The 13889-nt window shown below is 42.3% G+C and overlaps 1 protein-coding gene across 3 annotated transcripts in view; it reads left to right on the forward strand.

The window, feature by feature from the left end:
• mical3a (microtubule associated monooxygenase, calponin and LIM domain containing 3a) overlaps positions 1-13889 on the forward strand; it is a 203302-nt gene that overhangs the window by 41596 nt on the left and 147817 nt on the right. For all 3 annotated transcript variants that reach the window (XM_055155999.1, XM_055156000.1, XM_020941178.2), the window contains exons 3-9: positions 9-216; positions 289-405; positions 480-581; positions 1223-1378; positions 1913-2013; positions 10185-10442; positions 13505-13620. In XM_055155999.1, the coding sequence (XP_055011974.1) occupies positions 9-216; positions 289-405; positions 480-581; positions 1223-1378; positions 1913-2013; positions 10185-10442; positions 13505-13620 (1058 nt within the window). The remainder of the gene's footprint in view (positions 1-8; positions 217-288; positions 406-479; positions 582-1222; positions 1379-1912; positions 2014-10184; positions 10443-13504; positions 13621-13889) is intronic.

A 13889-nucleotide genomic window follows, 5' to 3' on the forward strand; every position in this document is an offset into this window, starting at 1 on the left:
CTGTGCAGTGTCTCATCATTGGGGCAGGACCATGTGGTTTACGCACAGCCATCGAGCTGGCCTTCCTGGGGGCCAAAGTGGTGCTTCTGGAGAAGAGAGACGCGTTCTCCAGAAACAATGTGCTCCACCTCTGGCCTTTCACCATCCACGACCTCAGGGGCCTCGGGGCCAAGAAGTTTTATGGGAAGTTCTGTGCCGGTGCTATCGATCATATCAGTGAGTTCACATTCAGGTTTGAAAAATGGTTTGAAAAACACAGATGAACATAAATATTTTCTGTTGTTGCAGGTATTCGTCAGCTGCAGTTAATGCTACTCAAAGTGGCTCTTCTTTTAGGTATTGAGATTCATGTAAATGTTGAATTCAAGGGTCTTATTGAACCTCCAGAGGACCAGGAGTCTGAGCGTAAGTGTGTCTCTTTCTAAAGTTATACTCGAGTTATTATTGTGTAATGTTACATAAGCCGTGCTCCTCCACAGGGATTGGCTGGAGGGCTGATGTTCTGCCCCGGACACACCCTGTGAGCGAGCTGGAGTTTGATGTCATCATTGGGGCAGATGGAAGGAGGAACACACTTCCAGGCAAGTCTCCACAGCTCTGTTTATTGTATAATCATGTAGCTTAAATGTCAGCTCTGTGCACCATGCACACACTGTTCTCTGCTGGGTTCAGACTCACAACACTTAAATGTTCAAAGAGAGTTGCCCACGTCTGTGCAGCTGTCACAGAGTTTAGGGAATATAGAGGAAAACTGTTGAACTGTCTCTATGTTTCCTCTATGACTGTCTGCACTTTTAAAGCACCCCCCACCCCCCCCGGGCAGACTGCTCTGACCTTAGTCTCTCTGTCAGTAAAGGGAAGCGGCCTTGTCCCTGTGGGACACTGTAAACCTCTAACAGTGTATCAGGACAGCTAATGATATTTCTGTTTAATGACACAAGCCATCTGGTTGTATTTACAGTGTCATGTTTTGTAAAGATTTGATATGGTGCAAGAGTAAATAAATAAACACAGTTTACAATGAAACTGTTGTGTCTGAGGCCACACAGAGAGGCAGGTCTAAATGTCACAGTGAGCGGAGGCGTTACAGGAAAACTCACCCACCCGTGCCGTGTTATTATTTACACTTGTATCGCCATTTAAAATATGAGACTGATTGCACAGGATACTGACACATGGTGTTGTTGTTTAAATCATTCTTTGTTATATTTTCCTTTCTCAGGTTTTCGACGGAAGGAATTCAGGGGGAAATTGGCCATTGCCATCACTGCAAACTTCATCAACAGACACACTACAGCAGAAGCAAAAGTGGAAGAGATCAGCGGCGTCGCTTTTATCTTTAATCAAAAGTTCTTTCAGGACCTCAGAGAAGCCACAGGTCAGTCGTCCAGCTTCATCTGTTTCAGTTTAACTTCTTGCGTCACAATGTCAGTGTTTCAATGAATAGACTTTAGTATTTTACTAATTGTAATGCCACATTATGTAAGATTCATGTTGTTGTTATTGATGTTACTATCCGTGTGCTTTGGGTTGCCTCATTTATGTCCTTGTCCTCTTGTAACACAAACTTAAACGTCCTATATTACACAAAAATGTTCTCTTGTGAGCTTTAAGTCATGTTGGAATGCTGTTACCTCATCATAAACATACCTGGAGCTGTGTTTTGTTTCATTCATACATGTCTGAGTAATCCTGGTGTATTAGTGTGTCAACATCTCCTCATATGCAGAGTGTATTTGTGTATTAAACATGCGAGCAAAACAAAACAAACAACAAACTCCAGATCTGTTTGCGACGAGGAAACGACATGATAACAGATCAGAAAACGGCGTAATATGGGCTCTTTAATGAACAGCATTCAGGAGAGAACTTGTTGTGCTTTAATAACTGGTCTTTCACTTTGTCCCTGTAGGAATTGACCTGGAAAACATTGTCTATTACAAAGATGACACACACTACTTTGTGATGACTGCCAAAAAACAGAGTCTGCTCGAGAAAGGAGTCATTCTGCATGTGAGTTATCAAAGCCAAACGCAGAGACGACTAACCCCTGCTTTTGTGATACTGTCTGCTCTATTGATATTCTGCAGTGACCTCACGCTGGGGGTTTTCTACATGTGTTTGTAATGGTTGAATGTTTAGGAGTTACCATGGTGACACAATACAGACATTACCAAACCTTAGTAACAAAAGTTTTAAGACAAAAAAACACAAAATGGATTAAAACAGCACATTTTAAGGAGCCTGTGATCAGTCAGAGAGGTCACATCTGTCTGTTTTTGTGTCTGTTTTTCTCTGTATTTTTGAGCTAGAGCTGTTTAATGTCATATTGTGGAACATTTCAGGCGGAACAATGAGATATCAATAGAAACAAACGGGTAACGAACGAACAAAAATCTCAGACAGGACAGAGCCGACAGTTATTTTTTATAATTTTTTATTTATGTAGTAAGCAATTTACATTCAGAATATTATCCATATGACATTAGTGCAAACATAACAGAAACGACTACAAAAAATTTGCCCAAAAAAGAGTGGAAAGAAGTGTGTGGCATCCCTCAGTCATCCCGGTAGAATTTAGTCTGATTCGTTCATTTCACTTCGTAGAAACCGTATGACCTCGCAGCGTTAGGATTTGTTCGCTCGACGGTAGGCTGTACGTTTTTTTATTTAACCAATCGCTGCTATTTGATCGTGACATATGTAATGTGGCTCTAACGGGGCTAATTGGTATATTAAGCTTTTCCCAAATTCCGCAGGAAGAAGGACAGTAACGTCTTTCCCTTTGATAAATTTCAACAAACATTCTCTTTATTCCGGCTTTAAATCCTCGATCTCAGGAATCGTTGACAACACAGAATGTCTGGCTCTTCGCTGATTGGCTGGTGCCCGAACTTGCACTTCCGGCGTTCTTGCAAACCGTCTAGTGTATTCCGATTCCTGACCTAGTAGCTGGAGAGAAATGAAATTGAGCGCAGGCACTAGGTGGCGCCAGCGTGGCTAGTTAGACTCCACGGCAAAGGAGAAATTCAGGACTGAAGACGCAGCTTGGATGAGCTGTGAAACAATTTTGATCTAAATAAACATTTATCCAGTTGACAAATTGAATTTCTCCTTTGCCAGAGTGGGAAGAAGAAGAAAACTTATTTAGTCCCACCCCTTCTTCTGATTAAACATAATGAGCTTTCTTTTGCATTCTTCAAGCGTTTTTATATTAGACAATATGAACTATTTACATGTGAGGACAAAGGGTCACTGTTATAGCTATCATCTAGGGGTGTAACAATATCGAAGTGTCATGATACGATATCGCCACGGTATGAACCTCACGGTATGATATCTATTGCGATATTGTGGGAAAGTTCACGATACGGTGGGGAGGCTCATGATTAGGGATGTAACAATATCCAAATCTCTCTGTACGATATTTTCACGATACACATCTCACGGTACGATATGTATTGTGATATTTTGTGGAGTCAAACAAAACTCTGAATACGCTACTTTTTCCTTTTAAAATGCCTTGACAAGACTTAATCCAAAGAACTAAGACTTAAAAGTGCTTAAAACTGTTATTTCTTCTTGTAATCTGCACTGAATTGGAGCAAAGGATTATGGTCTATGTCAGGAGTGTCCAAACTTTTTTCATCAAGGGCCACATTTCTAAACACAGACAAAGCAGAGGGCTGATCGAGGGCCGTAGACTGATGCTCAGTACAGTGAATCATTGAAATATGTGCATGTTTAAACACATTAGATTGCGCCTCAGTCTTTATTCACGCTAAAATCCTGAAAACCACACTCTAAATATTAAATATTAGCTTTATCAAGGTAGATTTTCAAAAAACTTGCAGTAAAAAGTTAATTTTTAATTGATGCAAGGAAATTTGGGCCAATTCATCTGGAAGCCTGAGGGCCAAGAAAAATTTGTCTGAGGGCCGCATTTGTCCCACGGGCCATAGTTTGGACATGCCTCGTCTATATAGTTCTCTCTGTCTTTTTTAAAAACTATTTCTGCACCATAACTCTTAATTTAAGCAAAGAGACTTGTAATTCGATATATTGTGATGGTCCACGATATTATTGTGAGAACTTTGACGATAAAATACCACGATATTTCAGTTATTGTTACATCCCTATTATCATCATATTCCAGTAATAGTTAGCATCAAAATAAATAGTTTAAATATTTAGCATCACACTCCCAGGGAAAGTTGATGACATCAGCTGTAAATTATTAATACTTTTTCAACATTCAAAAGCCTTCTGTCCCATGTATGGCTTCATTCTTCATTCTTCATTCTTCGTTCTTGGCTTTAGTCTCTTTCCCAGTGTGGATGTAATGGTCTGTGTGAGCCAGTGGGAGCTCTGCCAACATTTGCACACTTCTTGCTTGTTTCCTCACCTCACCTACTCCTTTCCTACTCCTGTTTTCCACTATGTCCTCTGCTCAAGTTTTCATAAAATAGTTGAGAGTTTGTTTTCAGTGCTATATTAGAATGTAAAATAAGCACATTGAGTAGTGCGCGTGCCAAGTTTACTGTAAGTGTGTGGTTAAAGGGCCACTAAACACCAAATTAACTTTTTTTCTACTGATTCTCAGTGTAAATGGGTCTAAAATAGAAATGTGTATCTATCCTTCGCCTAATTTTAGCATTTAAGTCCATATTTGTTAAAAATCAGACTGTAAAAAGAGAAAGTCGTGTCTGTAACAGCCTCTATAGGATCAACGACGATCAGGACATTTGAATTTCCGGGTTGAACCAACAGCTGCCAGTGAGTCAGACGCAGGTTTGTACGTGACGAGCGCAGACACTGGCGTCTACGGGCGGGACGTGAGGAGCCAATCTCAGCCCCGCCCTGACCTGGCACATTCGGGCACCGCGATGTCCCGCTGTGCCTCGAAAAAAAGAGAAACAGCATGATCTAAGCACAAATGTCCTCTCTGTTTCAAAGTCCGGCTGTCAGTCGGCTGTCAATCATCGCTCCAGAGCCCGCCCCACACCCACTTCCCCCAACCCGCCGGGCACCTCCCGCTCTGGAGGAATTTTCAGATTTTGCTTAGGAGCAGAGTAAAGCTTCGGGAGGGTGTTTAATGGATCTTTAAACAAACAGAACAAATTAAATCTGTAGGATGTAACATTTCTTATGGAGGCGTAGATGTGGTTGTGGTGCCTGCTTCTTGCTTTGCCTCAGTTTTATACTGTATGACAGACTTGTCAAACTCAGATATGTATTTGGCTACAGATAAACTATAGAGACATTATTTATTTAAAATGTTGTTATTATTCTATATTCTGCTTGTTTTGGATTCAATGTTTAAGCAGAACTATTCTTTAAACATTTATTTTAGTAAGAAAAGGTTTAACATTACATATCTCGAAAGAAGAGAAAAACATGCAGATGATGTTGAAATTTTTCAATAAATATTTAGTTTGGCCCACGACTTAGTCCCAGGTTTTAATTTTAGCCCTTTGTGAGTTTGAGTTCGACACCCCTGCTGTATGACACTGTGGAAATTGCAGATGATGAGGGTTTGATGATTCTCTAATTTTGAGTTGTGGGATAATACCAGTTGTAAATGTAAATTACAGTTTTGCACCAATCAAGAAGCAATTTGTGAAAAAAAGTTGAAAAATATATTTTAGAACATCCTACTTCCTGTAATTTCCAACATGGAGAATCCAAAAGTTTGGCACAATTTACACAAGAAACATTTTTTTTTTCTAATATTTTAAACATTATTTCAACAAACTGAAGGTGTTTTCTTATATTTGTATTTGTCAAATCATAATCTCTTTGTACATTAGAGGAGTTTTGACCAAGTGTACGACATGGTGGCTTTGTAATAGTTATGGTATTGCCTGGAGTGATCCCATGATTTCCAACCAAGAAGTAAAATTTGAAACCCCAATAATGGCCAAACCACAAAAAAATTGACACTTTTTTTTTTGCAAAATTTTATATGTGTGACCCTGAGTATGTTTTAGTAAAATGAGTTGTCTAACCTGTCATATGAACTTTAAACTTTGCTGTTATTGCGTAAAAACTCTTGAAAAACATGATTTCTTAACGTGAGCTGCGTCGCCTTTCCACCTGCAGCTTGGCATGTTGTTGTCACCTGCTTGTTCCCATGGAGACAGACGTGTCACACTGTGGAACATTCCTGGCAAAGCAACAACAATAACAGTGTTGGAGTCCAGCTTGAATGTAAACTGTTAAAACACAATGGGCACATGACTCATCAGGAAGTTCATCATAAAAAGCAGCGTTTGAACCTTTCGCTCTGGTGTGACGAGTCCTGTGTCCTGTCGTCTGGACGTGGGCAGAGGAAGGGTGGACATGTCGGCCGGAGGGACTGAGGCCGCGGAGTTCAAGTCCAGTCAGTCAGAAAACAAGCCCAGCGCATATCTTCCAATCACTGCCAGTCCCTCTCTCCTCTCCTAACTCCTCTTTCCCTCAGCTCTTCTCTCTCCTCTCTCTCCTCGCTCCTCTCTCCTAACTCCTTTCTCCTAACTCCCCTTCCCTCCTCTCTTCTTTCTCCTTCCTCCTCTCTCCTCTCCTTTCTCTTCTCTCCTCCCTCCTAACTCCTCTTTCCTCCTCCTCTGTCCTCCTCCTCTCTCCTCTGTCGTCCCTCCTAACTCCTCTTTCCTCCCTCTTCTCTCCTCTCTCTCCTCTCTCCTAACTCCTTTTTACTCCCTCCTCCCTCCTCTCTCCTCCCACCTTTCTCCTTCCTCTCTCCTCTCCCCTAGCTCCTCTTTCCTCCCTCTTCTCTCCTCTCTCCTAACTCCTCTTCTCTCCTCTCTCCTAACTCCTTTTTACTCCCTCCTCCCTCCTCTCTCCTTTCTCCTTCCTCTCTCCTCTCTCCTAGCTCCTCTTCCCTCTCTCTTCTCTCCTCTCTCCTAACTCCTTTTTACTCCCTCCTCCCTCCTCTCTCCTCCCACCTTTCTCCTTCCTCTCTCCTCTCTCCTAGCTCCTCTTTCCTCCCTCTTCTCTCCTCTCTCCTAACTCCTCTTCTCTCCTCTCTCCTAACTCCCCTTCCCTCCCCTCTACTTTCTCCTTCCTCCTCTCTCCTCTCCTTTCTCTTCTCTCCTCCCTCCTAACTCCTCTTTCCTCTATCTCCTATCTCCTCCCTCTCCTTTCTCTCTCCTTTCTCCTCCTTCCTTCCCCCTTTCTCCCCTGCTCCTCTCTTCTTTCACCTCTCTCCTTTCTTCTCCCTCCTCCCTCCTCTCCTCGATTGTCTCTCCACTCTCCTCTCTCCTAACTCCTCTCTCTTCTCTCTCCTAACTCCTCTCTCCTCTATCTCCTATCTCCTCCCTCTTCTCTCCTCTCTCCTAACTCCTCTTTCCTCCTCCTCTGTCCTCCTCCTCTCTCCTCTGTCGTCTCTCCTAACTCCTCTTTCCTCCCTCTTCTCTCCTCTCTCCTCTCTCCTAACTCCTTTTTACTCCCTCCTCCCTCCTCTCTCCTCCCACCTTTCTCCTTCCTCTCTCCTCTCTCCTAGCTCCTCTTCCCTCCCTCTTCTCTCCTCTCTCCTAACTCCTCTTCTCTCCTAACTCCTTTCTCCTAACTCCCCTTCCCTCCTCTCTTCTTTCTCCTTCCTCCTCTCTCCTCTCCTTTCTCTTCTCTCCTCCCTCCTAACTCCTCTTTCCTCTCTCCTCTCACCTCTCTCCTTTCTCCTCCTTCCTTCCCCCTTTCTCCCCTGCTCCTCTCTTCTTTCACCTCTCTCCTTTCTTCTCCCTCCTCCCTCCTCTCCTCGATTGTCTCTCCACTCTCCTAACTCTTCTCCCTCCTCTCCGCTTTCTTCTCTCCTCCCTCCTCCACTCCCCTCTCTCGTCACTCCTTTCCTCTTTCCTCTCTCCTCCCTTCTCCCTCCCTCCTCTCCTAACTCCTCTTTCCTCTTCTTTCTCCTCCTCTCTCTCCTCTCCCCTCTCTCCTTCCTCTCTCCTCCCTCCTTCAGCCACAGCCTCAGCGATGGAAGAACTCGCTCTCACCGCCGTATAAGAAAACAGTGTCACCGTGAAAGCATGCAGTGATTTCATGTTACATTTTGGAGAGGCTTGTGAAAAAGACTCATCCAAAGAGCATTTTACCTCCACTGTTACATTCTATAGTTAAACTTACAATATTTACTGATTCATTTACATTTTGACACACCTTTTTAATGCTTTTATTCATGTTTACTCACTTTACTTTCCAGCAATTCGACTTTATATCATGATTTTTTTTTCGAGACTTTGCATTTCCCATTCCCTGGTGGCTGACCAAACTGTGAATATGCTGCAGTTTTTCCTTTTAAAATGCCGTGAAAAGCCTTTGGTTCAGTCGTAATCCAAAGAACTATAATTTAAAAGTGCTTAATAACAGTTATTTCTTCATGTAGTCTGCACTGAAACCGCAAAGGATCATGGTCTATGTAGTTCCCTTGGTTGTTTTTTTTAGCTACTGCTGCACCATAACAGTGAATTTAAGTAAAGAGACTTGTGATTCCATACGATATCGCGATATTTCACTTATTGTTACGTCCCGATACCCTGGAGGAGTGAAGTTAACTGTGGGCACTGCTCCGTCTGAGGCTTTGATACTCAAGTTAGACTTTCATTTTAGCTTTGTTTTAACGCAGTCTGATCAGAAAGAGCTGGTTTAGTTGAAACTACAAGAGAGCTGATTTGTTTGTTAGAGTTAGACAACAGATTTTCAGAGTTGTTGTCATCTTTTTGTTGAAATCAAACTCCTAAACAGGACCGTGAACACTCGCACTCATCAGAGGCTCCTGAAAATTTGCAGTTTAAATCCATTTTGTATTTTATGTTTATATTTTCAGACAAGCTTAAAACTTTTTTGACAGTTGCCACGTTTACAGGAGAGCTTTAAATCTGAATACAAATAATTTAATTCTGAATAAAAATTAATTCTGCTTTAAAAAGACCATGTAAACACTTAATTCCTATTGAAAATGTTTATTCAGAATTAAACCTATTTCCAAAATAAGTGGGTGGTTTATTACAATTTTAAAGTCAAATTAATTTATTTCTCAATATCGAAATATCAAAATATTTATCGTGACGTTGAATTTGATGATGCAGTATCAATATTGTCGGCTGATGTATTGATATAAGAGTATTTTTTGGTATATTTTACTAAATTATTTTGTTACAGCTACAGTTTTGTTGCTTGTTCAGAGGAAGGAAATTTGTTTATGCAACACATTTGACATTTTCACTGTTTTGACGATTAAAATGTGTGTGTTTTATATTCACTTCACAAGACTTTTAGTATGACAGCCATGATTTAGCCTTTATTTTTTATAGAACTGTATCGAATCATTTTGAAATATATTGTATTGAATCGAAAGTGCACTGTATCGAGATATATATCGTATCGGCAACTTGTTAATGATACACAGCCCTATTCCTCGATCGTGTAAGCGTTTATTCTTCTTAAAAATAATTCTGGTCGTTCAGTGCATGCTTGTTGTGTCGTCCTTCTGACGCGATCCAGACAATCCGGCTCCACCAGTCCTGGCTTCGGACTTTCATCCACGTCTCTTTGGATTTGCGAGCGGGATGCGGGAGTGGGCTGAGGTAGAGCAGCCGTCGACTCAAGTTTGTCTTCTTCCTCCATTCTCCGACACTCTTCCCTTCTCCTCCTCAGCCGACAGACGTAAAGCGCGATGAGAGAATTCTCCAGCTGCTGCGCAATTATCATCGAAACAGAAACGAAAAAAGTTTGGATCATGTTTGTGTCCGTGGCGTAACGACAAACCGAGATGACAGAAAAGCCGCAGCTGAAGTGTGTGTTTTCTTCGTAAAAAACGTTTGCGTCCTTGTCCAATCAGAACCCTTCCCGACGTTGAGCGAAATTAAATAAAGAAGATTTAACGTGTTTTCCATGTAAACTTCAATTCGGAATTATTATTTCCATGGAAACTCGAACTATTTCATTCAGAACAATTAATAGAGAATTAAAGAACATCATGTAAACGTAGCCACTGTTTTCTAATTTGTGCATTGTGTTACCATGTTAACTTCTGAACATTTCACCATAGACATACAGGCAGAACTCCCCAGCGTGATGTCACCGCAAAGAATCAATAACTAATTTAAGTGTCGACTACAATGATGATGGTAGTAAAATCCACAGCCAACATGAATTATTAAAACAAATGTAATATTCTTCTCTGGCAGGACTACGCAGACACGGAGATGCTGCTGTCCAGGGCAAACGTGGACCAGGTGGCGTTGCTTTCCTACGCCCGTGAAGCCGCCGATTTCTCCACCAATCACCAGCTGCCCACACTGGACTTCGCCATAAACCACTACGGGCAGCCTGACGTCGCCATGTTCGACTTCACCTGCATGTACGCCTCCGAAAACGCCGCCATGGTCCGACAGCGCAGCGGCCACAAGCTCCTGGTGGCGCTGGTCGGTGACAGTCTGCTGGAGGTAAGAAAAAACACAATAAGTCCCCATTCACACCATAGACTGTTTAAAGAAGTGGACTAAGTAGACTTCCGTATTAGGAATAGGAATTTATTTACAGACAACATAGTGAAATATAAAAACAGGATCATGTAGAGCAGGTTTTACGAACATTTTAAGACCAAAATGACGAGGCTCACAGCAGCAGTTACAGAGAAATAGGCGACTATTTTTCAATGTAAAGTGAGCTGACATGACTAACCCACTTGCCGCCGCGTTCCAGATAGGAAGTGAGCATGGGCGCTCTTCCGGGTCCACTGACATTAGTTCACTTTGTACAGTGATCTGGTTTAGACCTAACTTAGTCCTGCTCTAAACCTAGATTAGATCTGGTTTAGACCTGGTTTATTCCTGGTTTAGACCTAGATTAGATCTGGTTTAGACCTGGTTTAGACCTGGTTTATACCTAGTTTAGTCCTGGTTTAGACCTGGTTTAGTTCTGGTTTAGACCTAGATTAGATCTGGTTTAGACCTGGTTTAGACCTAGATTAGATCTGGTTTAGACCTGGTTTAGACCTGGTTTATACCTAGTTTAGTCCTGGTTTAGACCTGGTTTAGTTCTGGTTTAGACCTAGATTAGATCTGGTTTAGACGTGGTTTAGACCTGGTTTATTCCTGGTTTAGACCTGGTTTAGACCTGGTTTAGACCTGACTTAGTCCTGGTCTAGACCTAGATTAGATCTGGTTTAGACCTGGTTTATTCCTGGTTTAGACCTAGATTAGATCTGGTTTAGACCTGGTTTAGACCTGGTTTAGACCTAGATTAGATCTGGTTTAGACCTGGTTTAGATCTGGTTTAGACCTGGTTTATACCTAGTTTAGTCCTGGTTTAGACCTAGATTAGATCTGGTTTAGACGTGGTTTAGACCTGGTTTAGACCTGGTTTAGTCCTGGTTTAGACCTAGTTTAGACCTGGTTTAGACCTGGTTTATTCCTGGTTTAGTCCTGACCTGCCCTTGTGTAATTACTACCCGACCGTAATACACGAATACACGTTCATACACTGTAAAAAAAAAAAAAAAAAAAAGCATACAAAATTCCACACAAAAAAAAAATCCGCAAAACAGCGAAACCACGAAAGGTAAACCACGATATAGCGAGGGTCGACTGTATTGAAAAGCCTCCCCTCCCACTGTAACTGCTGCTGTCAGACTCCTCAATTTGGTCTTAAAATGTTCATATTAACCCGCACTACATGATCCTGGTGTTTTTATTTTGCCATTTTGTCCGTAAATTAAGAAATGCCCGCTCCCTGCTTAATCAGAGGTGCAGGCAGGAAGGGGCGTTACCTTCAACAGCCTCGCTCCGGATTTGGTTGCTCTGATACTCACGGTCGGAATTCAAAATATGGAACCAAGTTTGCGTCTATAACTGACAGCCTCGATGAGCTTCATTTGACTGGAGCCGAACACTATGGGTGACGTCACACTCCCTCATTTCACTGGGGTTACCCGGGAATTTGCCAGATAAAAAAAAAAAATCAGGGAAATCTGTTCACACATGACCCTGCTGTGGCAAAACGGGTCAGGCTGAAGTGTAAATAAAGTTTAAATGGCCTTGTGCTGTTTTCTGACCTATGTTGTAATGTTGTTTCCTCATCACAAACAGACCTGGAGTTGTGTTTCACTCACAAACCCTGGATATTTAGGCTGAGTTCTTCTCTCAAACAGAAAAGACTCTGTTCCACCTTATGATGTCATGTGGTAATACAGGAAGTGCTCCAGTCCTCACACCTTCACTAGAATCATTTGGCTGATTTAGTTAATGTATCATTCGTTCATTTGTTTTTCAATATAAAACCAAAAATAAGAAAATGAAAAAACAACAGTTTTCTTCATTATTTGTCTCCAAAACCAAAATTAAAAACAGGTAATGATTCGTTTTTTCAGTTATGATTTTGTGTTTTAATGAATAATGTAAAAAACGGATAACGGGATAACGACCCTTTCCCGTTTCCGTGACTTAAACTGCGATGCCGGACTTTTGCGTCGCATACAGACTGAACCAGGACTAAAACAAGACTAAACCAGGACTAAACCATTTTCAGTCCTGGTTTGGTCTCAGTCTCAATTCTGGTCTGGTCCCGGTCTCAGTCCCGGTCTGGTACTGGTCTGATCCTGGTCTGGTGCCGGTCTCGGTACTGGTCTGATCCAGACTGGTGTCAGTGCCAATTTGGTCCCTGTCTGGCCCCTGTCTCAGTCCCAGTCTCAGTCCCGGTTTGGTCCTGGTCTGGTCTTGGTCTCAGTCCCAGTCTAATCCTGGTCTTGTTCTGGTCTCAGTCCTAGTCTGGTCCCGGTCTCGGTCATGGTCTGGTCCTGGTATCAGTCCTGGTCTCGGTACTGGTCTGGTCCCGGTCTAGTCCCGGTCTGGTCCTGGTCTCAGTCCTGGTCTGGTCCTGGTCTCAATCTCAGTCTGGTCCTGTCTGGACCCGGTCTCAGTCCTGGTCTAGTCCAGTTTCAATCCCGGTCTGGTCCCGGTCTCAGTCTCGATCTGTTCCTGGTCTGGTCCTGGTCTCAGTCCTGGTTTGTTCCTGGTCTGGCCCCGGTCTGGCCTTGGTCTGGTCCCGGTCTGGTCCAGATTTCAGTCCCGAATCATTATCCGTTTTTTAATTTGGTTTTGGAGACAAGTAACGAAGAAAACAGCCTTTTCATTTTCTTATTTTTGGTTTTATTTTGAAAAAACAAATGAATGAACGAATGATACACAGATTTGATTTCAGCCCCAGATTTTCCAGTCTCTAGTGAACAAAAGATAAAAATGCAGCTATTAACCGGAAAACTACAGGTTCGGCACAAGAAAAGAGCATTTTGAGCTTTGGGGAGGTAAACAGACTAACATTAAAGTGTTACTCAACGTGTGAATGAAACAAAACACAACAACTGGGTGTGTTTTTCACGAGGTGTCAATATGGCATGAAGCTATAACCATTGTAAAGCTATAAAGCACTAAACATAGGTGTAATATAGTTTTATTTGAGTCAAAGTGTGAATCGTGACTATATTTGGTCTTGTTTATTGCTCCTTCAGCCCTTCTGGCCCATGGGGACTGGAATAGCTCGAGGATTTTTGGCTGCCATGGACTCTGCCTGGATGGTGAAGAGTTGGGCTCAGGGAAAAAGTCCACTGGAGGTGCTGGCGGAGAGGTACAAACACACACACACAAACGCACGTACGTACACACACTCACACACACTCATACACGTGTTTGGTCTCTTCCAACACAATCTTTTATCTGTGAGTGCTTTACTGGGAAACACTTGTGTATGTGCTTCTGCTTCTGAGCATTACTCCCACCTCTAATTGCATAAGAGGCTTTTGTGTGGATGGAATGTTGCCGGACAAATGTACAGTATTTTTAGAATGACAATCACGCGTATAATGTTTAAGTACTAACGTTTCAAACTCGATTTCA

The sequence above is a fragment of the Boleophthalmus pectinirostris genome, unplaced genomic scaffold, assembly GCF_026225935.1.
Source record: "Boleophthalmus pectinirostris isolate CB_2022bp ecotype Guang Dong unplaced genomic scaffold, ASM2622593v1 HiC_scaffold_2, whole genome shotgun sequence".
Taxonomy (NCBI): domain Eukaryota; kingdom Metazoa; phylum Chordata; class Actinopteri; order Gobiiformes; family Gobiidae; genus Boleophthalmus; species Boleophthalmus pectinirostris.